Here is a 25023-nt window from a genome sequence, read left to right as displayed (position 1 = left end):
AGCCTGTGGCTTTGGCCACGTTCAGATGCACAGGTCCCAGTAATCTTTGCCGATTGATGAAACTGCCTTCTTGGCTGTCAGTGACTTTCAGACTCAACCCGCGTCTCTTCACTGGAAGCCTCCGAGTCCTACTAACAAGCTAAAACCATCTGTTTTTAGTCTTTCTCTCCCAGTAAACCATCAGTTTTATGGGGGAGGAACTCGTCTTACTTTCTTGTTCCTTGTGCTTAGGACAGAGTTCCAGGTTCCTTTTGGTAAATCAGCATAAGCTACTTAATTTAAGCCAGCCTTGCCTTCAAAAGGGAGAATCCGCAAAGGACCTGGGGCCGTGGGGTCTGCATACAGATTTCTGCTGGTCTGATCTGTGGTTCCCAGTGAGGCTGCACTTGAGGACCACCAAGAAAGCTAATGGAGATGCTGGTGCCTGGAGTGAGGACCTGCTTGCTGGTGGTGCTCACAGAGCAAGCCTGGACTGGCAGCAGCACCATGGAAATGCAGAACCTGAGGTCCCCCACATGTGCTGAGTCACCATCAGTATGTTGGCAAGATCTTCAGAGATCTATATGCCCTAGAAGTTGGGGACGTGGCCTCCTTGAATGACCTTCCTTCTTTCTACCACAGTGTTAGCTGGTGTTGATGTCAGACCAGGAAATTGCCATTCAGGGCAGCCTGTGTGTTGTGCTGCTTGTTTCAAGCAGATCGGCTGGAAGTTTGGTCAGGTTTCTTGGAGAAAATCTGGAAGCTAACCCAGAACACGATGTCTCACCCCATGTGCAGATAAATCCCAAGGTCTTCCATCTCCCTCTCCCGAGGACTTAGCCCAGGCAAGGGGTAAGATGCCAAGCCCTAGGCCCACACTGGGCTTCAGTGGCAGGGAGGGTCACAGGTTACTGGCACTTAATGAACTAATCAATATTTTGCTGCAGACCAAGATTGCCATGCATGCAGGGCATTCAGCCCTTCGGGGTCCTCGCAGGGGCCTGTCACAACTGCTTCTACAAGCTCGTCTCTGATTCCGAAGCTGAGGATTCTTGCCTTTGAGTGAGGATCTGCAGGCAGAAGAATAATGTGCCAGTGCAAGTGCAGGAAGGAACAACTTAGACTTCTGCTCATTTTTGCATCTCTATTTTGTCTGTAATACACACCATATAAGAGTGTTACATGTCGGGCCTGTGCATACTTTTCAACATTTGAAAGCATCTTTACAGGGCCCTTCTGTTGGAAGATATTCCACATGAGGGTCTCAGCTTGGATTGGGCAAAGCAAAGTGTGTGACCGTCACTGCTCCCCACTTGTCCCTCAACTCTGTTCACCACCCCCATTCACTTCGTGCTCACATTCTTTCCAAGAGAGAGGAATGGCAGATTTAGCAGTTGTAAGGTGGTTGGGTTGAGCTATGCTTGACATACTTCAGAAATGGAAAGGAAATTGGAGGAAACCTTTGGGGAGCGTATAGAAAACCTGAGAAACAAAATGAGTGTCTCTTTTTCTGTTTAGCGGCGTAGAAGGAGTAAAAGGAAGAAAAGGAATTCGAAGAATGCTTCCACATCTGCAGAGCTGGATTCCTTGTCCCCATCCTCATTGGAGCCCTGTAGTCTGAGTTCGCTTGCAAACTCTGGGCTCCAGGACACAGCTTCATGCCAAAGCCCAGCTCAGCAGGGTAGTCCCACTCACCAGCCAGGCCTGCCCCCAAGTGTGGACAAAATACCACTGGAGGCTATGGGGCACCCTCTGCAAGGGGAGGCTGCAGGAGAGGCAGAAGCAGCCATAGGCACCGAGTCTCTAAGCAGCCTGGCACCTCAGGACCAGACTCTGGGAGGAGCCCTCCCAGAAGGAAATGACCACCAGTCCCCAAGCCCCTCCACAGGTGAAGATCTCCCCACTTCTGCCAGTGAAGGCTCTCCTAGGGAGAAGGATACTGCCCAGGAGCTCTTGTTTCCTGAGCCAAAGGCGGACACCTCCAAGCCCAGGAAAGAGCTGCAGACCACTGAGCAGCTGGCCAGGGCTCCTGCCTCTGGGGTGAGTTAGTTTTGGGGTAAGTTAGGGGAGTGATGACCAGGGTAGGCCTGCCATGTCTCAACACCTTGCTGTGCAGTGCGGTTCTGACAACACTTCACTGTCTGGGAAGGGAGTCCACTTGGACTTGCTTCTTGGGAGGGGGGCTGTGGGAGGGGCTATGCCTCTACCCTGAGCTTCTGACCCCTGTTCCTGGGCTGGTGGCAGAGGCTGACCCTCATGCCACTGAGTCCAAGTTTCCCTGTGCATTTTGTCATTTTGGCCCTAATGTTTTGGGGCTTTATTTCTTCCAGGCAAGTGCTGCTGCAGCTGAGCCAGCTGGTTCAGTGGAAAGAGCTAAAAAAGATGTTAAAGATAAGACTGAGGAAATGAAGGAGCCACCCACAAGTGTCCCTGCTTCCCGAAACCACCGTCAGGTAAAGCGTCTTGTGCCTGCCTGGTCGCCTTTCCAGGATGCCCTCCCCATCCTTGCTGTCCATCCCATGGGCTGCTCCTTTTAGTCCCGTTCCTTCCGCAGCTTAATCATTTGGTGAATATGTGTTAGGTGCTGGGAGTATAGCCATGAATGAGACTAGTTCCTGCCTTTGGGAGCTCACATTCTAGTGGGGAGAAAGACATGCAAAGCCAGACTGTGTGAACTTCCCTGGAGAGAAGTAGGGCAAGGGACTGAGGTGGGTGCCAGTCAGGGCCTCTCCAAGGAGAACTCAAAGAGTGACAGGCAAGCCATGTGCCTATCTGGGGACATGCAAAGGCCCCAAGGGAGAGTGTGGTGGGCTTGTTTAGGGGGCAGCAGGAAAGCTGCTTCTCCCGAGAGCAGGTGAAGGGAAGAGAGGCCAGGGTTGGGGCTGGAGTTGACAAGGTTGGCTCCAAGGAGTCCAAGGCTCCCCTGTGGTGGGTGGACCAGAAGCCGTTTAAAGGTTCTGAGCAAGGAAGGGATGTGACCAGTCTGGCGACTGTGACAAGCGTCCTATGTTGGGGGCAAGCATGGAGCCTGGTATAAAAGTTGGGGTTTGGGTGCCTGTTCCAGGAAATTGCAACCAAGGACCAGATGGCTGATCCTGGAGGGAAAACAAATGAAAATGAGAAAGCCAAGCCAAAGAACCTGAAGAGTCCAGAGGGGAATAACGGAAATAATGCAGCCCCTGTGAAAAATGAGAAGGAGCAAAGGAACCAGAGCACACAGCGAGCTAAGGAGAGGTGGGTGCAACGGGCTCAGGAAGGCACAGGCCTGGCCCCCACCCAGCACTGGGGCTGGAAAGGGCTACACCACCCCAGAGGAGATTCCCAGGCTGCCTTTTTGTTGACTCGCAGTGCAAAGAGCAATGCTCAGGAGGTAGGCAGGGGAGGGGCATCTGTCCCAATTCTTTGACTGGTTGAAATGCGCCATCACATGGTCTCTGGGGACCTGGAGCAGCATTGACCTTACAGAAGTCAAGAGAGAGGCAGTCATGCCCCAGAGTACTCAGTCACCCCCTCCCACCCCCCCTCTTTGGAGCTGGGCAGAGATCACCCCACCCTGTGCCCACTGTCCTCCTCCACCATAGAGGGAGAGCCAAGGGGACCCACATGGTAGGCAGTCTATCTGAAATGTGGGCTCTCTTGCACTTTGCTAGGGTGTGTGTTAGTGCACACCCAGAAACAAGATTGTGTGTGCACATGTATGCCTGCATGTGTGTGTGGAGAGGGAGTAGAGAGACCAGATCTAATCAGTGTTTTCTTCTGTGACTTTCCCCCAGCCCGCTGAGCTCCACAGAAGGAATCATGGTGTACTTCCATGCTATCATTTCTAAACATTTTGGATTCAACCCCGATCAACACAAAGTATATGTTAGGGGTGGAAAAGAACTCGGGAAGCCTGCATGGAATCATGATGTTTGCGAAATGCACTACAGCAAGTAAGTATATCCCAGTTGGCCCATAAGGAAATGTACAGAATGTCCAGTCTTTGAAATATATTGAAATCATAATTCTGATCAAGTTGATTAATTCTCATAACTTTTGAAAGATGAATATTTCAAAAAACTCTTCCCTATAATGAAGTTCTTTGTCATCCTTCATTTGGGTCTTCTTTCTGTCTCCGTGTGGAAGTGAGCCTTGATCTAGAAGCATCCCTTCTTTCAGCATAGATTTATAGCATTAGGTCTGCACTCCATGTTGTGTTTGAGAAGAATGAATATTTCTGGGAGAGTATTTTCACATAACCAGCTGCTGTCCTGTTCATTCACAGAGACTTACATGAGAACGGGTCCCTCATTGAAGGCAGCACCACCATTTCCAAGCAGCACGTGGATAAACCCATTCCTTACAAGTACGTTATCTGCCGAGGCAAGGACTCTGTGGAGTATGAGTTCATCTACAAAGAACAGCCAAAGAAAGGCGAGCACGTGAACCGCTGTCTGCGAGTGAAATCTTCCCTTCTGGACTCTGGAGGTAAGCCGAAGACTCTTGATCGATCAGCCTCTGAAGCTGGACGATCCTCTCTGGAACAAAGGCTTTCCTTGTCCTCTGTGGGTGTTCTTTGCTTGGCATTGGCCCTGTCATACCTCCCGGCTTTATGTTTTCTAAGCCTGAGCTTGGCAGCATGCTTCTAATCAGTTTAACTTAAGCACTCACAAGAGTAAACAAGGTAGCAGATGTTTTCTAAGGGAAAGGAGAGAGGGTGGATCTGCTGAGAAGTGAGGAGACTGGGGCTTGGAGAGGCAGCAGTGGTTCTTTACCATCTGAGCTACTATTAGATAAAGCCTACTTAATATTAAAGTTCTTGTTTATAAAGATTGATCTGTCAGCTTTTGAGAGATGGACCAGTCTGTCACTAAGACCAGGTGCTTTATTTTGTTTGTTTTTTGGGGGTGCATAAAACAGTTTTATTATATTCATTACTTCTGTAGGTTAGCAGTTTGGATGGAGCACAGCAGGGCTGGCTGATTTCTGCTCTCTGATGTCTGGAGTCTCAGCTAGGCAGGATTGAAAGCTGGGAGTGACTTGATGAAATCATCTGGAGGGGTCTTTGCCATTGAAGCTGCCCATGGCAGGGATCTCTGTCGGGTGTCTGACAGCAGTAGAGGTCAATGGGGGCAGATGCTTGATTATTTTGAACTGGCCCAAAGAGAGAAGAAACTAGAGTCGTGTTGTCTTCTTAAATGTGCCCAAGTGTTGACTTCATTGCCTGCCTTTGCAAGACTCTCCTCTATGTGGGCTGATTGCAGAGTCCCATGATCCTTTCTGACTTTGCCCTGCACTTGCTGGATGATCCAAACTGGCTGTTTCCATGCTTGAGATGACCCCTCATCAGACAAGAGCTGGTGCTAAACTAGCCTTTGCAGAAGACATGGTAATGATTTGGGATGGCAGGTCTCCTTTGCTCTTATTTAAGAAGCACTGCCTTAGTGACTTCAGATTTTATCTGGCTGGTTCCTGGTACTTAAGCTGTCAAACCAGATAGAGATGCACTTTTTAATATGAGCCAGTCATTTTAAAGTCCATTAAAAAGATTTTCTTTTCTTCTTTCTTTCTTTTATCGAAGTATAGTTAGTTGTTGTTTTAGCTTCAGGTGTACAGCAAAATTATTCAGTTATTTATTTTTTTCAGATTTTTTCCTTTATTAGCTTATTACAAGATATTGAATATATTTCCCTGTGCTATTACATTAAATCCTTGTTGCTTACCTGTTTTATATATAGGTATGTACCTCTTAACCCTATACTCCTAATTTATCCTTCCCCCACCTACTTTCCCGATTGGTAACCATGTTGGTTTACTTTGTATGTAAATCTGTTTCTGTTTTGTAAATAAATTAATTTGTATTATTTTTTGATTCCACATATAAGTGATATCATATAATATTTGTTTTTCTCTGTCTGACTTAATATGATAATGTCTAGGTCCATCCAGTTTCTGCATATGGCAATATTTCATTCTCTTTTAATGACTGAGCAATATTCCAGTGTGTATATGTCTGTATGTGTGTATATCATGTCTTCTCTATCTATTCATCTGTTGATGGACACCTAGGTTGTGTTCATGCTGGGTTATTGTAAATAACATTGGGGTGCATGTATCTTTTTAAAATAGAGTTTTCCTGTTTTGTGGATATATGTCTAGGAGTAGGATTGCTGGATTATATGGTGGCCCTATTTTTAGTCTTTTGAGGAACCTCCATACTGTTTTCCATAGTGGCTGCACCAGTTTACATTCCCATCAACAGTGCAGGAGGATTCCCTTTTCTTTACTCCCTCTCCAGCATTTATCTGTTGACTTTTTGATAATGACCACTCTGACCTGTGTGAGGTGATACTTCATTGAAGTTTTGATTTGCATTCCTCTAATAATTAGTGATGTTGAGCATCTTTTCATATGCCTGTTGACCCTCTGTATGTCTTATTTGAATATGTGTCTATTAAGTCTTCTGCCCATTTTTGGATTGGGTTGTTTATTTTTTGATTGAGTTGTAGGAACTGTTCATTAAACAGATTTTTAAGTTGGAGAGTTAAATCAGAATTGCCAAACAACTTTATTTTTTAGATGCTTTCTTAATCATGATATTGTACTAAATAGAGTTTTTCTTTTTTTTTACTCTGGGTCTTCAATGCTGCATAGACTTTGTCTAGTCGTGGCAAGCGGGGGCTTCTTTCTAGTTGCTGTGCTTGGACTTCTCATTGCAGGGACTTCTCTTGTTGCAGAAGATGGGCTTTAGGGTTCATGGGCTTTAGTAGTTGAGGTGCATGGGCTTAGTTGCTCCCTGGCATGTGGAATCTCCCATGACAGTGATTGAACATGTGTCCTCTGTGTAGGTACATGAATTCTTTACCACTGGACCACCAGGGAAGTCCGAGTTTTTCAGTAATTACATTTTGCAGCTTTTAAAAAGAAATCAGCGTTAGAACTTTTCCGTCCTTGTTGCAAAAGTCCACGGGCACTTTGGTTACTTCTTGGTGTGGGCTGTCCTATTTAGATGTTCTGTTGGTAGACTGACCTTAGAGCTCCCTGGAAGATGGTACCTGGGTTGGTTGGGTTAAATCAGGCATTTTAAGCAGGAAGGAGGTGAGTCATAATAACCAATGGAAGGGCTGATTGGAAGGCCAAGGAGGGCCTTCATTGGCTTCTGAGGGTCTGGAGGTCACTTCTTGGACCCAGGTGAGGAGGTGCCCCAGCCCCTGACATCATCCATGATTTGTGAGGAGTGTCCGGAAGGCAGTGGAATTTTGTTCATTGAGGAAAGTTTTGTAATTTGCTCCATTTGGTGTGATGGTGGTTTATCTATGTTAAATACATTTAGTTTTCATTAATCCCAATAAACAGAGAGATGTCTTCCCTCCCCTCTTCCTCCTTCTAAGCCTCTTGTGAGCACTCTCATTGGTAGAAGCCACTGTTGCAAGGCGGGCAGAATGGAGATTCTGGGTTCCGCCTCGTGATGCAGGGAGACCAGAGGGCAGATGTGTGTGCTGGTGGCAGAAACAGCCGTCACTGGCACTCTGTCTGTTCCAGTGTCTTTTGCGTTGTGCTGTGTTTTGCCTGAAACTGATTCTGCTGTGTCTGTTCCTCACCCCCACCCTCTCAGCCTCTTTGCTTTTGTTCCCAACTCCTCAGTTTTCTCTCAGATCCAGCTGTTACAGCCACATCCCTGTTTTGCTGAACTTTAGTTGGTTTGGGTTTTTTTTGGGGGGGGCAGGTTGGGGGTGGGGGGCTTTACTGTGCAACTTGGGGGAATCTTCGTTCCCAGACCAAGGATTGAACCTATGCCCTCTACAGTGGAAGTATGGAGTCCTAACCAGTGCATCACCAGGGAATTCCCAGTCTGATCATCTTTAATGGATGAATTTAGCCCATTGGCATGAACTGTGACTATCGACGGAAGACATGATAGTCTCACTTTTGACAAATTACCTTATCTTTCTGTCTACCTTGTTTTCCTTGTGCTTTTTTGTGCTTTTTCTAGCTTTTGGATGTTTTCTCTTTTCTCTATGAAGTTGGAACTTAAATATTTTATTTCTAATCTTCTAGTAGATTCTTTGAGACCAAGACTGTTAATGTCCATCCCTGCCCCACTGTTCTGGGGTCGAGGGTGTCCCATGCCAGGACCCTGACTGGCGCTCCCCCGACCTCCATGGCACTAGCCATCCCAGGCCAGCAGCTTTCACTCACCTTTTCTCTGGAAGAATGTTTGGATCAGGGAAAGCTTCCACAGGAGCTGACGCTTGAGGTCAGATCCAAATAGTGATTCCGAGTTATCGTTGGGCAGGGCTGGGATGGGGCAGGGATGTGTGAGCAGGACTTTCCAGCAAAGACAATAGGCTGGGCAACAAGAAGCAGGAGGCTTGTTCAGAGGCTTGACTTTCTGATTTTCATGGCTATTTTTATGCACTTGTGTTGCCTCTGGTGTCTTACTGACCTCTTTGCCTTCTAATTAGTTGACAATTGATTTTCCTGGGTTTTCTAGGTCTGCACTCACATCATTTCAGATGGTTATAAGAGCAAGCATGAGTTCAACCCTTGCCCCATGTTGAGTGCTGTTTTGTCTGCTGTGTGACCTGTACCATCCTTCATGAGGTGGTTATCACTGTTCCCAGGACAGAGGAAATGAGCCCTTGCACCAAGTAACATACCAAAATGGTGCACAATTCCTAGTGAGTGATGCAGTTTCAGTATGAAATTTTTGACCTTCATGTGGTAATTTTCTAAGGAACTCACGTACCAAGTATGCTGAGCCATCTAGTTCAACAAAGGCATGTTTCAAGTACTTTCAGGGTAGTTGCAGGGTGTCTTGGTTACTTGTCCTAAACATCTGTGCTACCTCTGGTATCAAGCCCCATGTTGCTCATCTGCGGCTGGGTCCGGATGGAGTGAGTACTGGCTGCGTTCTGTTTACCACATTCTGTAATTTTCCTGTCCTTCTTCTCTTCTTTGGCTCCTTCATTCCCTTCTTTTATTCCTTCATCTTGTTTCTTCTGGTCAAGATCAACCTTCCAGGGTGGAGTGTTCAGGTCTAGTGGGTTTCGATGCCCTTAAGTATAATATTCTCTTTACTCTTAGACTGGCATCAGTATGATGATATAATTTGTATGAGGCCCCCTGGGACACTTCAGAAATGGATTAATCATATAACAGATGGTACGAGGAAAGAGTTGGTGAAAGGGAAGCAGTTCTCAGCTGCAGTCATGCTGGATCGCATCTTCAGCATTCTTGAAACCTGGAATGCCATCAATTTAAAGAACTTTTTCACCCAGTTCCAGCAGTTCTATAATGTCATTCGTGTGCCCATGATCTATGAAGGAGAAGAACAGCCATGGATTGCTCTACAGTATGAAGAGAAAAAGGTACCAGGGGTGTCAGCAACATCTCCCTTTTCTGTCTCCTGGGCATTCAGCATCACCTCACCATCTAGTGGCCAGATGACTCAGTGGATGGGGATGGATGGGGACAGGCTATTTCAGCCTCTTGTCTCCTAGCGCCACCACTAGGGAATTCTTTGTCCTCCTCATTTTTTGTCTCCTCCCACGTCCTCACTAGGGCTTCGCTGGCGGCTCAGATGGTAAAGAATCTGCCTGCATTGCAGGAGACCTGGGTTCAATCCTGGGGTTGGGAAGATCCCCTGGAGAAGGGAATGACAACCCACTCCAGTTTTCTTGCCAAGAAAATCCCATGGACAGAGGAGCTTGGCAGGCTACAGTCCATGGGGTTACAAAGAGTAGGACACAACTGAGGGACTAACACTTTCAGTTCAACTCCTCTAGACCCACCTCCATGCCTGGTCCCACCCTTCCCCTCCACTACCTGGTCCCACTTCCTCACCTGCCCTCTACTGGTCCTACCTCCTCACCTGCCCTTTCCTTCCACAACAAGAAGACTGGCATCCTCCTCCACGGCATCTCCAGCTACTGTGTGGTATGGCTTAAGCATTTTTGAGACAGAACTGGAGCCACGTCTGAGATGACTAGTGAACTCTTATAAGGCTCAGGACCCCAACCTGAGATCCTCTCCAGCATACTGAGGCCTCTGGATGTACCACTGGTGGTACCTCCCAAAGTCCCAGGGCAAGGGGATGCTCAGGGTTTGGTGGGGAGGCAGGTAGAGGGTGACTCCTCCCCAGAGATTTCCCTGCCCCTCATTCCTGAGGGCCCTCCCCAGCTCACAGGAAACGAAGCTCAGTGACAGGCAGGTCCTGACACCTCTGGTGTGTTCAATGCCATGGTTGTGTGTTTTCCTTTTCTCCTGGGATCAGGTGAGGAAGCACCTATGGGAGTGTTTGACAAAGAAAATGGCACCATTTCTGAAAACCGGTGGGGACCCTCTGCCTGAAGACTGCCCAGTGAAGAGTAAATTGAGAATGGGCATGATTGTCCTTTTGTTAGTGGAAAAATTCAACTTCTTCTTACTGGAAAAAGACCTGGCCTCACTCTGTCACCTCCTTCACTCAGATGCCACATCACCAGATGCCTTTTGCAGGGACCTGAAACACATCTTGGAAACATCTCAGAGGTAGTATGTGTGTGTGTAAAGATTTCCTAGCTCTCTCATGGTGTTTATCTGATTATAAAAATAAGAGCTTGTCATAGAATGGATGAAAACATACAAGAAAAAAATGACCTGTAATTTTACCACTCACTTTGTCATTTCAGTGTTTATCAGTCTAGCCTTTTTCTAGTCTATGTACTGTTTTTCATTTTATTACACATTCTATTGAGTACTTGCTTTTGAGAGGCTTTGAGATGTATCTCTTTGAGGAGATACCCCTTGTCCAAGGTAAGGAGCAGTGGCTGCACTTTGCTGGAGCAGCCATGAAGAGATACCCCACGTCCAAGGTAAGAGAAACCCAAGTAAGACGGTAGGTGCTACAAGAGGGCATCAGAGGGCAGACGCACTGAAACCATACTCACAGAAAACTAGTCAATCTAATCACACTAGGACCACAGCCTTGTCTAACTCAATGAAACTAAGCCATGCCCGTGGGGACACCCAAGACGGGCGGGTCATGGTGGAGAGGTCTGACAGAATGTGGTCCACTGGAGAAATGAATGGCAAACCACTTCATATTCTTGCCTTGAGAACCCCATGAACAGTATGAAAAGGCAAAATGATAGGATACTGAAAGAGGAACTCCCCAGGTCGGTAGGTGCCCAATATGCTACTGGAGATCAGTGGAGAAAGAATGAAGGGATGGAGCCAAAGCAAAAACAATACCCAGTTGTGGATGTGACTGGTGATAGAAGCAAGGTCTGATGCTGTAAAGAGCAATATTGCATAGGAACCTGGAATGTCAGGTCCATGAATCAAGGCAAATTGGAAGTGGTCAAACAAGAGATGGCAAGAGTGAATGTCGACATTCTAGGAATCAGCGAACTGCAATGGACTGGAATGGGTGAATTTAACTCAGATGACCATTATATCTACTACTGCGGGCAGGAATCCCTCAGAAGAAATGGAGTAGCCATCATGGTCAACAAAAGGGTCTGAAATGCAGTACTTGGATGCAATCTTAAAAACGACAGAATAATCTCTGTTCGTTTCCAAGGCAAACCATTCAATATCACAGTAATCCAAGTCTATGCCCCAACCAATAACGCTGAAGAAGCTGAAGTTGAACGGTTCTGTGAAGACCTACAAGACCTTTTAGAACTAACACCCAAAAAAGATGTCCTTTTCATTATAGGGGACTGGAATGCAAAAGTAGGAAGTCAAGAAACACCTGGAGTAACAGGCAAATTTGGCTTTGGAATACAGAATGAAGCAGGGCAAAGATTAATAGAGTTTTGCCAAGAAAATGCACTGGTCATAGCAAACACCCTCTTCCAACAACACAAGAGAACACTCTACACATGGACATCACCAGATGGTCAACATCGAAATCAGATTGATTATATTCTTTGCAGCCAAAGATGGAGAAGCTCTATACAGTCAGCAAAAACAAGACCGGGAGCTGACTGTGGCTCAGATCATGAACTCCTTATTGCCAAATTCAGACAAATTGAAGAATGTAGGGAAAACCACTAGACCATTCAGGTATGACCTAAATCAAATCCCTTATGATTATACAGTGGAAGTGAGAAATAGATTTAAGGGCCTAGATCTGATAGATAGAGTGCCTGATGAACTATGGACTGAGGTTCGTGACATTGTACAGGAGACAGGGATCAAGACCATCCCCATGGAAAAGAAAAGCAAAATGGCTGTCTGGGGAGGCCATACAAATAGCTGTGTAAAGAAGAGAAGCAAAGGAGAAAAGGAAAGATATAAGCATCTGAATGCAGAGTTCCAAAGAATAGCAAGAAGTGATAAGAAAGCCTTCCTCAGCGATCAATGCAAAGAAATAGAAGAAAACAACAGATTGGGAAAGACTAGAGATCTCTTCAAGAAAATTAGAGATACCAAGGGAACATTTCATGCAAAGACGGGCTTGATAAAGGACAGAAATGGTATAGACCTAACAGAAGCAGAAGATATTAAGAAGAGGTGGCAAGAATACACAGAAGAACTGTACAAAAAAGATCTTCACAACCAAGATAATCACGATGATGTGATCACCCACCTAGAGCCAGACATCCTGGAATGTGAAGTCAAGTGGGGTTAGAAAGCATCACTACAAACAAAGCTAGTGGAGGTGATGGAATTCTATTTCACATCCTGAAAGATGATGCTGTGAAGGTGCTGCACTCAATATGCCAGCAAATTTGAAAAAACTCAGCAGTGGCCACAGGACTGGAAAAGGTCAATTTTCATTCCAATCCCAAAGAAAGGCAATGCCAAAGAATGCTCAAACTACCGCACAATTGCACTCATCTCACACACTAGTAAAGTAATGCTGAAAATTCTCCAAGCCAGGCTTCAGCAATACATGAACCATGAACTTCCATATGTTCAAGCTGGATTTAGAAAAGGCAGAGGAACCAGAGATCAAATTGCCAACATCTGCTGGATCATGGAAAAAGCAAGAGAGTTCCATAAAAACATCTATTTCTGCTTTATTGACTATGCCAAAGCCTTTGACTGTGTGGATCACAATAAACTGTGGAAAATTCTGAAAGAGAGGGGAATACCAGACCACCTGACCTGCCTCTTGAGAAGTCTGTATGCAGGTCAGGAAGCAACAGTTAGAACTGGACATGGAACAACAGACTGGTTCCAAATAGGAAAAGGAGTACGTCAAGGCTGTATATTGTCACCCTGCTTATTTAACTTATGTGCAGAGTACATCATGAGAAACGCTGGGCTGGAAGAAGCACAAGCTGGAATCAAGATTGCTGGGAGAAATATCAATAACCTCAGATATGCAGATGACACCACCCTTATGGCAGAAAGTGAAGAGGAACTCAAAAGCCTCTTGATGAAAGTGAAAATGTTGGCTTAAAACTCAACCTTCAGATAACTAAGATCATGGCATCTGGTCCCATCACTTCATGGGAAATAGACAGGGAAACAGTGTCAGACTTTTTTGGGGGGGCTCCAAAATCACTGCAGATGGTGACTGCAGCCATGAAATTAAAAGACACTTAATCCTTGGAAGAAAAGTTATGACCAACCTAGATAACATATTGAAAAGCAGAGACATTACTTTGCCAACAAAGGTCCGTCTAGTCAAGGCTATGGTTTTTCCTGTGGTCATGCATGGATGTGAGAGTTGGACTGTGAAGAAAGCTGAGCGCCAAAGAATTGATGCTTTTGAACTGTGGTGTTGGAGAAGACTCTTGAGAGTCCCTTGGACTGCAAGGAGATCCAACCAGTCCATCCTGAAGGAGATCAGCCCTGGGTGTTCTTTGGAAGGAATGATGCTAAAGCTGAAACTCCAGTACTTTGGCCACCTCATGCGAAGAGTTGACTCATTGGAAAAGACTCTGATGCTGGGAGGGATTGGGGGCAGGAGGAGAAGGGGACGACAGAGGATGAGATGGCTGGATGACATCACTGACTCGATGGACATGAGTCTGAGTGAACTCCGGGAGTTGGTGATGGACAGGGAGGCCTGGCATGCTACAATTCATGGGGTTGCAAAGAGTCGGACACGACTGAGCGACTGAACTGAACTGACTGACTGATGGGCTTCCCCTGTGGTGCAGTGGTAAAGAATCTGCCTGCTAATGCAGGAGACATGGGTTTGATCCCTGGGTCTGGAAGATCCCTTGGAGGAAGGCATGGCAGCCCAGTCCAGTATTCTTGCAGTTTATACGGTAGTAAAGAGTTAGACACAAATGAAGCGCCTGAGCATACACGCACGCAAGGTGTATCATGTCTTAGCCCCGTGGGCCTGTGTTTGGGGGGATAGGTCATAGTAAGACAATGAAGCTGGACTCGAAGATGTTTGTGGAAGTACTGTGGATGCCCTCACCGTGGCCTCAGCCTCTGTTGTTCCCAGTTTAGGAGCCACTGCTGTGCCCATTGCACAGGGCTGGGAGTGCTGGGAGTACTGGGAGCACGGAGGCTGTGGCCTGTCCCGAAGACACTTATATTTCACTGGGTGGAGACGCCTCCCCAGAACCCTCTGATGATCCCCAGGTCTTTTTTCTGCAGCTGTTTGAATTGAACTCAAGAATAATATTGGGTAGCCTTCTCTGAGCAGCCAGTCTTAACAGACACTTGCCTCCTGGTTTTACAAATTTTAAACATCCAGTTAAATCCTGTCCAGGATTTAATAAAATTTTGAAAGAGATAAGAAATGCTGGCAAAGGTACATGTGTTTGTAAGGAACGTGGCATGTATTATTTGTAGGCTCCCCACTTAGATGTAAAAAGGTGCTTCGTATTTAGATTTACTGTTGCCAGACGACCTGTGTTCAAGCCCCGGCTCTACACCAGGGACCTTTTGCAGATCACAAGCCTCTCTGAACCTATGTCTCTCCCACTATCATGGAGAATGGAAGGATACCCTTGGGAGTTTGCTCTGGGGCTGCAAGAGGGCCTGTTCAGTGCCTGACACTTTTGTTGGGTGCCCAGTGAGCCCTGAGGTTTCTCCCTGGTCAGATACCCAGAGTGCTCTTCTGCTCTGTGCAAGGAGCTGTCCCTTCCCTAATGGATGTCAGACCCCCAGGTGAGCCTCACATTGGCCATCCTGGACTCATGTCCATTTCTGTTCCCTTTCTAGCTGGCGACAGTCCTTGGTAAACCTGTGCCAAATGTGCATGGACAAAAAGGTTGACTTTTGGGTGTGTGCCCTGCCTGTGCTGCACCACTGCATGGACCTGTCCCCGCCAGCCCAGGGCTCAGTCATGCAGCCTGAGGACACCTGGGCAGCCCTTGAAGGCATCTCCTTCTCGGAGTTTCGGGAAACAAGACCAGATCAGTAAGTTTTGGACCTGCACTCATGTATGTAAATTTTAGAATCATAACTGTGCTTCCAAGATCTCCAGTGGACTTCCAGTATCCACTTACCTCTCCTTCTAGTGATGGAAGTAATATATTGCTTCCTTTAAAATTACTTCTTTAAAAAGTTTTAAACATGCAAGAAATGGAAAACTACAAAAATGGCCTGCAACCACAGAGATAATCATACACTTTGGCCTGTGTATTTGCAGAGCTGTGTCCAAATGTGGCTATGTGGGTGCTTTATATATTTAAAAATAAACCACAAAAGATAGATTATTTATTTTTCTTACAGTTGTATTGAGATATAATTGAGGTACAGCACTGTTGAAGAAATACAGCATAATGATTTGACTTACACCATGAAATGATGACCAATGATAAGTTTAGTGAACATCTGTCATCCATAGGTGCAAAATTAAAGAAACAGAAAAAAAAGTTTCCTTTTTGATGAGAACTCTTTGGATTTACTCTAACAACTTTTATGTATAATCCACTGTACTGTTAATTATATTTATCATGTTATACATTATGTCACTGGCACTTATTTATGTCTGGAAATTTGTGCCTTTTGTCTGGTTTTGTCCAATTGTCCCCCACTCTCTGCCTCTATAATAGATCATTTATCCTGTTTTATTCTGTTTTCCAACTTCCTTTTTTCACTTAACAGTGTATTGTATCAATTGTATGAATGATTTTATTTTTGCCAGTAAATACACACCTATCGTAATGAGTGCTTAGTGTTGCAAATTTTATTTCGCTAGTTCTCTCTTCCTGGACACCTGGATTGTTTCTGCACATTCGCTTTGTAAGCATGTTTTGATGCACTTCTTTGTAATTTTCCGTGTCCAATTATTTCCTCAAGATAAATTCCTGAAAGTGGAATCGAAAAAGATCAGTGGCTTTGCACTCTGTAGGTACACAGTGAAATACCATTTTGAGGTAAGCAAAGACTTTTTAGAGAAGACACAGAAAGCACAGTCTGTAAAAGGAAAATGGTAAATCAAATTTAAGTACAAAAACTAAATAAAAAATACAAATTCAGTCAAAAATTAATATTAGCAGTTATTACCAAGCACAGAGAACATTCCCCATTTACTTTGTCTTTTGTCAAAGAAACTATTCCAAGTCTCATCTGCTCTCCCCAGTCTAATAGGATCTAGCCTGTAGGATTTTAGGGACTGAAATAGTGAGCAAGCTAAATTAAATTATTGCTTCCTCACTATTATTGAAATCTTTTGAAATTAAAGCCAAATTAAGATTATTTATAAAATTATATATACTTTAAATGACTTTCAAGGGTCATTTATCTTGGAGACCAACTGTCTAGAAGAAATTTAGCTGGAGAATGACAAACATTAGCATTGGTCTTAAATATTGTATCTTTCAGGCAAAAGTGGCCTTTAGTATGTAGTGAAGCTTTATCCACGTGTTTCTCGTAACCTCTGTCAGTTCTGTGGCACTCTGCTGTACAGTATTTTCTTTCACATTGTCATCTTTTTGGGTGTCCAGGACAGTGTTACAGAACAGAATAATTTAAAGACCTTCCCTGAACTGGGTTCATGTAGAATCCAGGGCATCATGCATCAACATGCTTAGTTCTTAAATTGTTACACCGACAATGGAAAATGGCATCAAAAGTTAAACCAAGAGCTTTTGCCATATCCAGCAATCCTACTTGTGGGTGTATTTCCCAAGGAAATGAAATAAATATCTCAAAGAGATATCTGCACCCCTATGTTCATTGCGGCATCATTCACAATAGCCAAAATGTGGAAACAACCTAAGCGTCTGTCAGTAAATGAATGGATAAAGAAGAACTGGTGTGTATGTGTGTATACATATATATGAGTATATATATACACACCGTATATATGTATACATGATGAAATATTATTCAGTCAGGAAAGCAAGGGAATCCTGCCACTTGCAAAACATGGATAGACCTTGAAGGCATTATGCTAAGTGGGATAAGGCAGATAAAGGCAAATACTATAGATATGATATCCCATATGTGGAATCTGAAAAAAGTGAAACTCACAAGAGCAGAGAGTTGAATGGTGATTACCAGGGCTGGGAGGTGGGGAAAAGTGATGATGTTTGTCCAACAATACAAACTTCAGTATTCTGAGGACAAATTAATTCTGGAGAGCTAATGTACCACCTGGTGATTCTAGTTGCTACTATATTGTTTACTTAAAAGTTGCTCAGAGATTAGATCTTAAAGATTCTCATACAGAAAAGAAATGGTAACTGTATGACACAGTGGATGCAGGGATCAAGTATTGTTACTGTGGTAATCATTGTGCAGTATGTAAGTGTATCAAATCAACCCTAAACTTACAGTGTTATATGCCATATTTCAATAAAGCTGAAAAATACTTAATTCTTTTTTCTAAGCTTTTTATTTTGTATTGGGGTATAGCAGATTAACAGTGTGGGGATGGTTTCAGGTGAACAGCGAAGGGACTCAGCCATGCATATACATGTATTGAAAATGCTTAATTCTTGGTGAATTTTTTTATTATTGTGGTAAAATATACATAACCTACAATTTTACATCATTGTAAAATGATGTAAATTTTACATTTATAATTTTAATCATTTTAAGTGTACACCACCACCACAGTGGTGTTAAGTACATTCACTCTGTGGTGCGACCAATACCTCTATTCATCTCCAGAACCTTCCATCTTGTAAAACTGAAACTGTGTTCTTGATAATCAGTAGCCTATTCTCCCACCAACACCAGTCCCTGGTCCCCACTACTCTGCTGTCTGTCTCTATGAATCAGACTTCTCTAGGGACCTCACATAAGTGGAATCAAATAATTTGTTCATTTGTGAGTGGCTGATTTCACTGAGCATCTTGTCCTTAGAGTTCATCCATGTTGCTGAATTCTTAATATATTATTGTTTACTTCTTATTTGATCGAGTTGTTGGCATTTCAATTATTTTTGAAATCAGAGCTTTCTAGATCCCTTCTAACATAATTTTAATTAACTTTGTTTCTTTTACCGATCTCACTGCTACCCTTTTTTTCTGTTCCAATTTTCTCTTATAAGGAATCAATTACTCCAGCTAATGGAAAAAAACAGATATTTGCTGAATGTGGATAAATATCTATTCCGATCCTGGTTCAGTTTGCTTCCTCTGAGTAACTTGACTCCTTACATGGAACACCTCATTGATTACCTGAGTCAGTGTCCCCCGCGTGTCCTGGACTGTCTTCTAGGGACTTGGTACCGTCTGCACGGACTTCAGGAAATCTCTCAAAGAAACCTTGAGGTTTGTTGTCTGGAATCGGCTCTTGAGACCTTGCTTAACAAAAGCAGGTCAAAAACTAATCAGTCAGAGTTTGTGATTTTCCTTTTCTGAAAACCTGATCTGGTAAAGCACTTAGATATAAGAGAACTGGGAAGAGTCAATATTTCTTAGGGTAAGGGGTTAATTTACTTGAGTTTATTCTGTTTCAGTAAACAAAATTCAATAAAACAACAGCCTTTGGATATGTGAGATTGTGCAAGTCAGGGTTAGAAGTTATCCTGCATGCTGGTCCACTTCCTAATTGCTATTGTCCTTTCCCATTTGGGGGAGGAGAAAATGGTTTAATTTTAAATCCTAAGTTTTAATTGTAACACGTATAAGATTAGTACTTGAGCCCCTTAAAGCTTGTTTATAGAAAGAAAAGTATTATGCCTTATTATGTCGGATTTTTTTTTTTTTTGGTTCTGTTTTAGCAAAGATAGTGGCATCATGATTAAATCTTCCCTTTTTTCTTTTCTTCCCCACCATAGAGTATTGAGAATACTTTTAAAATGCTGTTGTACCTTCTGGATATTTATCAGGAAAAGTAAGTAGAAAAGTAAAAGGTAATCTCTCTTGTACAAGATTATCCCTTATGATTGGGTTTATGCCATATTTGCTGTCATTAATGTAAGGCCATAAATTAATATATATTCCACTTTTTTTTCAAGGTGTTGATGTAATCATCCAACTTTTTTAAAAAGGGAAGAGCACAGAAATCAGCTGCTAACATTTCAGTTTATTTTCATCTAATTTTTTTCCTGTGCATTTTTGTCATTTATTTTTAAGTGATTATCATCATATTACATATTCATGCTTGTGTCCTGCATCTTATCAGCATTTAGTCTTCAGATTTTTTTTGCAAGTCAGAGAAGCTGGAAATAAATACAAAGGTAGCTTTCCATAATGATCTGAAGTCATTTGCTCCTGCAAATATGTGTGAGCTCTGACACCCTGGAAGCACAGTGTACAAAATGAACAAATGTGGGAGAGAAGGTAATTTTTTTAGATTCTCGGAGCACTGCCAGGATGACCTCACCTGAATTCTTAGAGTGTTCAGGATGGAGGTGGGAGTGTCAGATCTTCATTAACACTAAGCACCTGGGACTTCATGGACCCCATCTAATTCTGTGTATTACAGAATCGCCCCAGTAATTCCTGTCTCTTGCCACCTTCTAAACCCTCCTCTGATCAGCTCTCTACCTCTCAGCTCTGGTCATGTATCAGCCAATAAGCAGGTCCACTCAGAACTGAAAGAAATTTCATGCACAGGACATATGCTTCTAGCATTTCTTTCCTTTTTTCCCTCGCTGTAGCTTACAGATTCTTTTTTTAAAAAATTGTATGGTATTTGAATCTTTGGTAATATCCATCCTTAAGATTTTTTTCGAACAAAGGAATACACTTGGAAATAGTTTAACTTGCTTTTGTTAAAATAGTTCAGACCGTGGAGGCAAATCAAAAAGAGTTTTATTCCTTTTTATCTTAGTCACAATTTCAAAATTAATGGAAATGTTCTGGATGTTATCCTATATGGGATCAAGTACATGCCTCCCTTGTAGGCGTTTTAAAGGGCAGGAACTTGTCATGAATAATGGGTACTGTTTTCTAATTCCTCCTAAATTACTTCATTCATTTCTCTCAACTCTTTGTGGGTTAGGATTCTTGAGGAGCCCTTGATACAGTCCTACTTGACTGTGTGCCTGAAACTTCATGAAACTACCTGCAGAATATCAAAAGCCCACACGTTTTATGAGATGCCTGCCTTATCTGCTGAGATTGTTCGCAGAATTATTATACTTAAACCTGTAGTGGTAAGTGGAACATGTACACATAATGCCATACCCAGCAGAGCTATGGAACCTGAGGCATCCTCTATTCAAAAAGGAGATAGGCTGATTCTAGGATTGCTGGAACGACAGAGCGGCTGGTTCCGCCATCAGATGTGTCAGTACATACTGATGCCGGCTTTTGTTCTGCTCACAAGGCTATTTTGGTGAACCAGGATCTGCATGCTTGCCCTCCGGGGCTTACATTAGAGGGAAGAACGGAGGAAGGAGGCAGTGCAGGACTTCAAGTGTAGAGTATTAGCTGTAACTGGGTAAATTCAAGAGCCCAGCAGGTGGCCAGGACTTCAAGCAAGAATCTCCCCACCCAAGTGCATATTCATGCCTAGTCTTTCCCACCTGAGCCTTTTTCCTGTTCACTGAAACTCAAATACAGTAGCAAGGTCCACACACCTCAGTGCATACCTAAGAGCCTTTCCACACAAGCACCACCTCCTGCATCAAGCTGTAGGAACAATCCAGAGTTCTGGGCCCCCTCCCTCCACACCTCCCACTGGTAAGCAGTCTTCTGATTACTACCACCACAAGTTAGTTTTACCTGTCTTGGAACTCTGTCCTTTTTTGTGTCTGGCTTTCACTGCTCAGCACATCTCTGAGATCCATCTGTGATGTTGCATGTGTCCACAGCTCATTTATCCCATTGTTGTGTGGTCTTCAGCCGGTGGAGTTTGAGCTTCCACATGAAGGTGATAGATGATTTCCTATTCAGACTGACCATTTGACAAGTCAGAACTGTGACGTTAGTGATATAATTGAGTGTGTATTTTATCTTTGTTCCTTTTAGCTCTTCTTTTTTAAAAAAATACCAAGGGAACATTTAAAAATAAACATTGGTAGGATGATTGCTTTTTCCTGAAGTGGATATTGTTTAAACCATCCTAGGCAGGTGCCAACTTCTAGATAAACTGTGTTCAAGAAATGTGAAATTTGTTAGTTACTTATGGTATATGTCCCTGCAGAAATAACTATCCTGAACATTGGTTGGGATCTCAGATTAGTGTAACCACAGTCTGGTCCAAATTCTCTAAATGTGCCATAAAAACCAAAAGCTTTGCAAAACTGAAATTAAATAAAACCAAAGTATATGAAGAAGTTTTGAACGCTTTTGGTTATGTGCCAATATAAAGGGTTGATAGGATTGACAGGATATCAGGTGGAGAAAAACAAGGAACAAAGGCGAAAGTTCTAAAGATTTTTAGGCTTGGGTTGCTGCTGGTTGCAGGGCAACCCAGACGGAGAAGAGAGGTGCTTGGCAGCAGGGATGCGTAGGAGGGGGCAGTCCAGTGAGCACATAATTGCAGCACAGTGGGTTAACACTAAACTGGAATGTCCATAAGGTGCCCTGGGAACACGGGGCCTTTGCAGGGGCTGGCGTTCCCACAGAGTGAGAGAGCAGCATGTGCGTGTCAGGGAGGAGAGGATCCTGCTGCTCTGCAGGTAGGCTAGCCTGGCTGGAGATGGAGCCTGGGTCTAGGCTAGGGCAGATTGCAGATGGCGTGCACACCCTGCCAAAGTTTCTGGATCATTGGAGAAGTTGCTGGCCCATTTGGTGACTTTCAGTTTGGGCCAGCATGTCCCATTTTCAGCTGAGAACTGTTGCTGGCCCACACCACCCATATCCTGTGTGCTATTCTCCCAGGATAGCTGGACCCCTGCCCACACATAACCCAGCCTACCCCTCACACTCTGCCCAGAGCTCCCTGAATCTTTCAGGGGAGAACCTGCCCCCACAAACACACCCAAGACTGGATACAGCACCCTTTATGTGTTAGTTGCTTAGTCGTGTCTGACTCTTTGCAACCCCATGGACTGTAGCCTACTAGGCTACTCTGTCTGTGAAATTCTCCAGGCAAGAATACTGGAAAGAGTTGCCATTTCCTTCTCCAGGGGATCTTACTGACCCAGGGATCAAACCTGGGTCTTCTGCTTTGCAGGCAGATTCTTTACTATCTGAGCTGTTGGGAAGTCCCCAGCACCCTATATGTGCCTTTCCTATCTTGTTACTTGCCCTGTTTACTGATTGTACTGGTCTCCCACTTAGCAATCAGCTCCTTGGGCAGCAGCCTCACTATGATGTCTCTAGCCCTTGGGCCCACCATCTCTGGAAGGAGGGAGTGACACCAGCAGATCCAGTTTGGGGGGCCTTGGCACTTACACAATCTGTGGGACTTGGTTGAAGCAAAAGAGAATACACATCAGAACTGGGAGAGGCCTCTTTCTAAGTGGAGCTGATGGCTGTATCCACTTTGTGGTAAAGATGCTTCTGATGAGAAAGGGAAGGAGAACAGGAAAGAGGAATCCCTATCCCTAGAGCCCTCAACCCCCGGGAAAAGGGGCTTTTCAGGGGGTGGGAATGAATGGAGAACCTCAAGGAAAGAGCACCAGGGTAGGGATTTGGGTTTCCTCCTGGCCCTAGCATGTCAGTCAGGGACAGGGTTTTCACGAGCTTGGCTCTCTGAGCTGCTGGAAGCTCTGAGCCCGTGGTGCACCCTTCTCCCTTGTCTGTCAGCCTTTCTCCACTCAGAGTCCAGGAGGTCTACTGGTTGGTGAGGCAGCATCGCCTCTGTTATAGTTGCCTGGGGTCACTTGAGGGGGCATCCATGCCAGTGCTTCTACCTCGACTCCCATGCTGTCCACCCAGAGTGAACCTGAAACACCGGGGAAATGAAAGTTCTGTGAATGTGCAGGCTCTGCTGGGTGCTCAGGTGGCGTCAGCCACAGAGGCGGGTGGAAAAGTATCTGGATGATGCTTTGGGTTTGCCATGTGGGGTTGATTCAACTCCGTCTCTCTCTTGTGGTGACAGGATTCAGCAGCAGGGCTGGGAAATGAAACTGGAAAGAAGAATTCAGTAAAAACGGTCTTCCAGGGGACCCTCGCTGCTACAAAATCTTGGCTTCGGAAAATGTTTACAATGAGCATATTCCAGACTGGTTCATCTGTCACCTTCACTTACAGCAAGGAGATTGAGGTAAGCCAGTCCAGTGCAGGGGACACAGGGGTCTCCTCTGCAGAATGGACAGCTGTTGCCCTAACAGGACTGAGAGCATGGGCTCCCTAGTGGGTGGACTGTGGTCCCCACATCAGTGGTGAGGCAGCGGGATGGGGAGACAGAGCTTGTTGGGACATGGTGGCTGGTGGGGAAGGGCATTCGCGTCTGATGCTGTACTGAGGCTATGGGTCAGGTTATGATGTTGACAGTAGAAAATAAGATGAGAGCAAGGCCTCCATGAAAGGGAAACTGGGCTGAGCGGCAGCTGAAGGTGAGGAAATTAGAAATCAGACCCAAAAGGTTGGGAGGCAGGGAGGGCTTCCAGAAACTGAGATGCGGACAGAATCTTATGCTGGGGAGGAGGAGGAGGAAGGGCCTAAAGCTATTGGCTCCAGGACATAGTTCTAGAAAGTGCCATGAACAAACCAAGCAAGTGGCCCTCTGACTTAGGCTGTTGTCTTCCAGGGATACTTTAATGAGATCATCATAAAATCACATCACTGAAACTGTGTATGAACAAAAACAGATAACTCTCACCACATCTCAGTCTTATTCAGATATATTACCTGTCCACACCAAGGGGAGAAGATCATTGATGTGAACACCCAGAGCCCAGAGCATCAGTATTCTGGCTCAGATGATAAAGAATCTGCCTGCAATGTAGGAGACCTGGGTTTGATCCCTGGGTTGGAGGATCCCCTGGAGAAAGGAATGACAACCACTCCAGTATCCTTGCCTGGAGAATTCCATAGACAGAGGAACCTGTGGGCTACAGTCCATGGGTCCGTACAGAGTTGGACACGACTGAGCAACTAACACTTCACTTCAGAGCCCAGAACTCTGACCACTCACCCTCACAGGGACAGAGTCTAAGGTCAAAACAGAAAAAACATACATAAATCTTGCACTTGGTTTGGAAGTTTTGTAGTTGGGAGTGGAATGAGTGTAGCAAGTCTGAAGCTTTGTTGTGTGTACTGTAAGGCTGGGCAGATGGACACAGGGGTTGCTGCTGTTGGAAGCTTGGGCTCTTTCTCATTGGAGGAGGGAACATGTGGAGCAGGGGAGGGGAAAGGAGGCCTATTGAAAAGAGCTAGAGGTGTAGTGTGAACTCATGATGTAAAAAGCAACGTTTCCTAGCTCCATCCACTGAAAGGGCCTAGAGATGGTGACACCCAGGTCTGTGAGCACACCCAGCCATGGCTTCTAAGTGCCATTCCCTCTAAAACACAAAACAGAAAAACCCCTGTGCCTCTGGAAAGAACAGCAGATTCTAAAGGTGGGGCTGAAGAAGTGCAAGGCCAGCCTGAAACACCGTGTATTACCATAAAGTAAAAGTACTTGAAATCAAGTGGTGACATTTCACAAGCAGACAGGACCCAGGTGATATCCTAGGATATACCCTGGAGGGCAAAAGAATGATTGTGGGAAAAAGTGGTGAAATCCAAATAAAGTTAGTGGCTTTGGTGATGATAATCTGCTGCTGCTGCTGCTAAGTCACTTCAGTTGTGTCCGACTCTGTGCAACGCCATAGACAGCAGCCCACCAGGCTCCCCCATCCCTGGGATTCTCCAGGCAAGA

General features: G+C 44.7%; 1 protein-coding gene across 4 annotated transcripts in view; it reads left to right on the top strand.

The window, feature by feature from the left end:
* The window catches only part of LOC109573339 (E3 ubiquitin-protein ligase RNF213), a 121143-nt gene that overhangs the window by 26278 nt on the left and 69842 nt on the right, over positions 1–25023 (top strand). For 3 of the 4 annotated variants that reach the window (XM_070774389.1, XM_070774387.1, XM_070774388.1), the window contains 12 exons: positions 1498–2019; positions 2310–2432; positions 3044–3213; positions 3753–3911; positions 4244–4446; positions 9046–9329; positions 10235–10491; positions 15085–15282; positions 18368–18590; positions 19100–19155; positions 20269–20422; positions 23260–23424. In XM_070774389.1, the coding sequence (XP_070630490.1) occupies positions 1498–2019; positions 2310–2432; positions 3044–3213; positions 3753–3911; positions 4244–4446; positions 9046–9329; positions 10235–10491; positions 15085–15282; positions 18368–18590; positions 19100–19155; positions 20269–20422; positions 23260–23424 (2514 nt within the window). The remainder of the gene's footprint in view (positions 1–1497; positions 2020–2309; positions 2433–3043; positions 3214–3752; positions 3912–4243; positions 4447–9045; positions 9330–10234; positions 10492–15084; positions 15283–18367; positions 18591–19099; positions 19156–20268; positions 20423–23259; positions 23425–25023) is intronic. The other variant, XM_070774390.1, reaches the window with a different exon arrangement.

Source organism: Bos indicus, chromosome 19 (genome assembly GCF_029378745.1).
Source record: "Bos indicus isolate NIAB-ARS_2022 breed Sahiwal x Tharparkar chromosome 19, NIAB-ARS_B.indTharparkar_mat_pri_1.0, whole genome shotgun sequence".
In the NCBI taxonomy this organism is placed as follows: domain Eukaryota; kingdom Metazoa; phylum Chordata; class Mammalia; order Artiodactyla; family Bovidae; genus Bos; species Bos indicus.
Note: the sequence above shows the minus strand (reverse complement) of the source record. Positions and strands in the feature narration are given on the sequence as shown.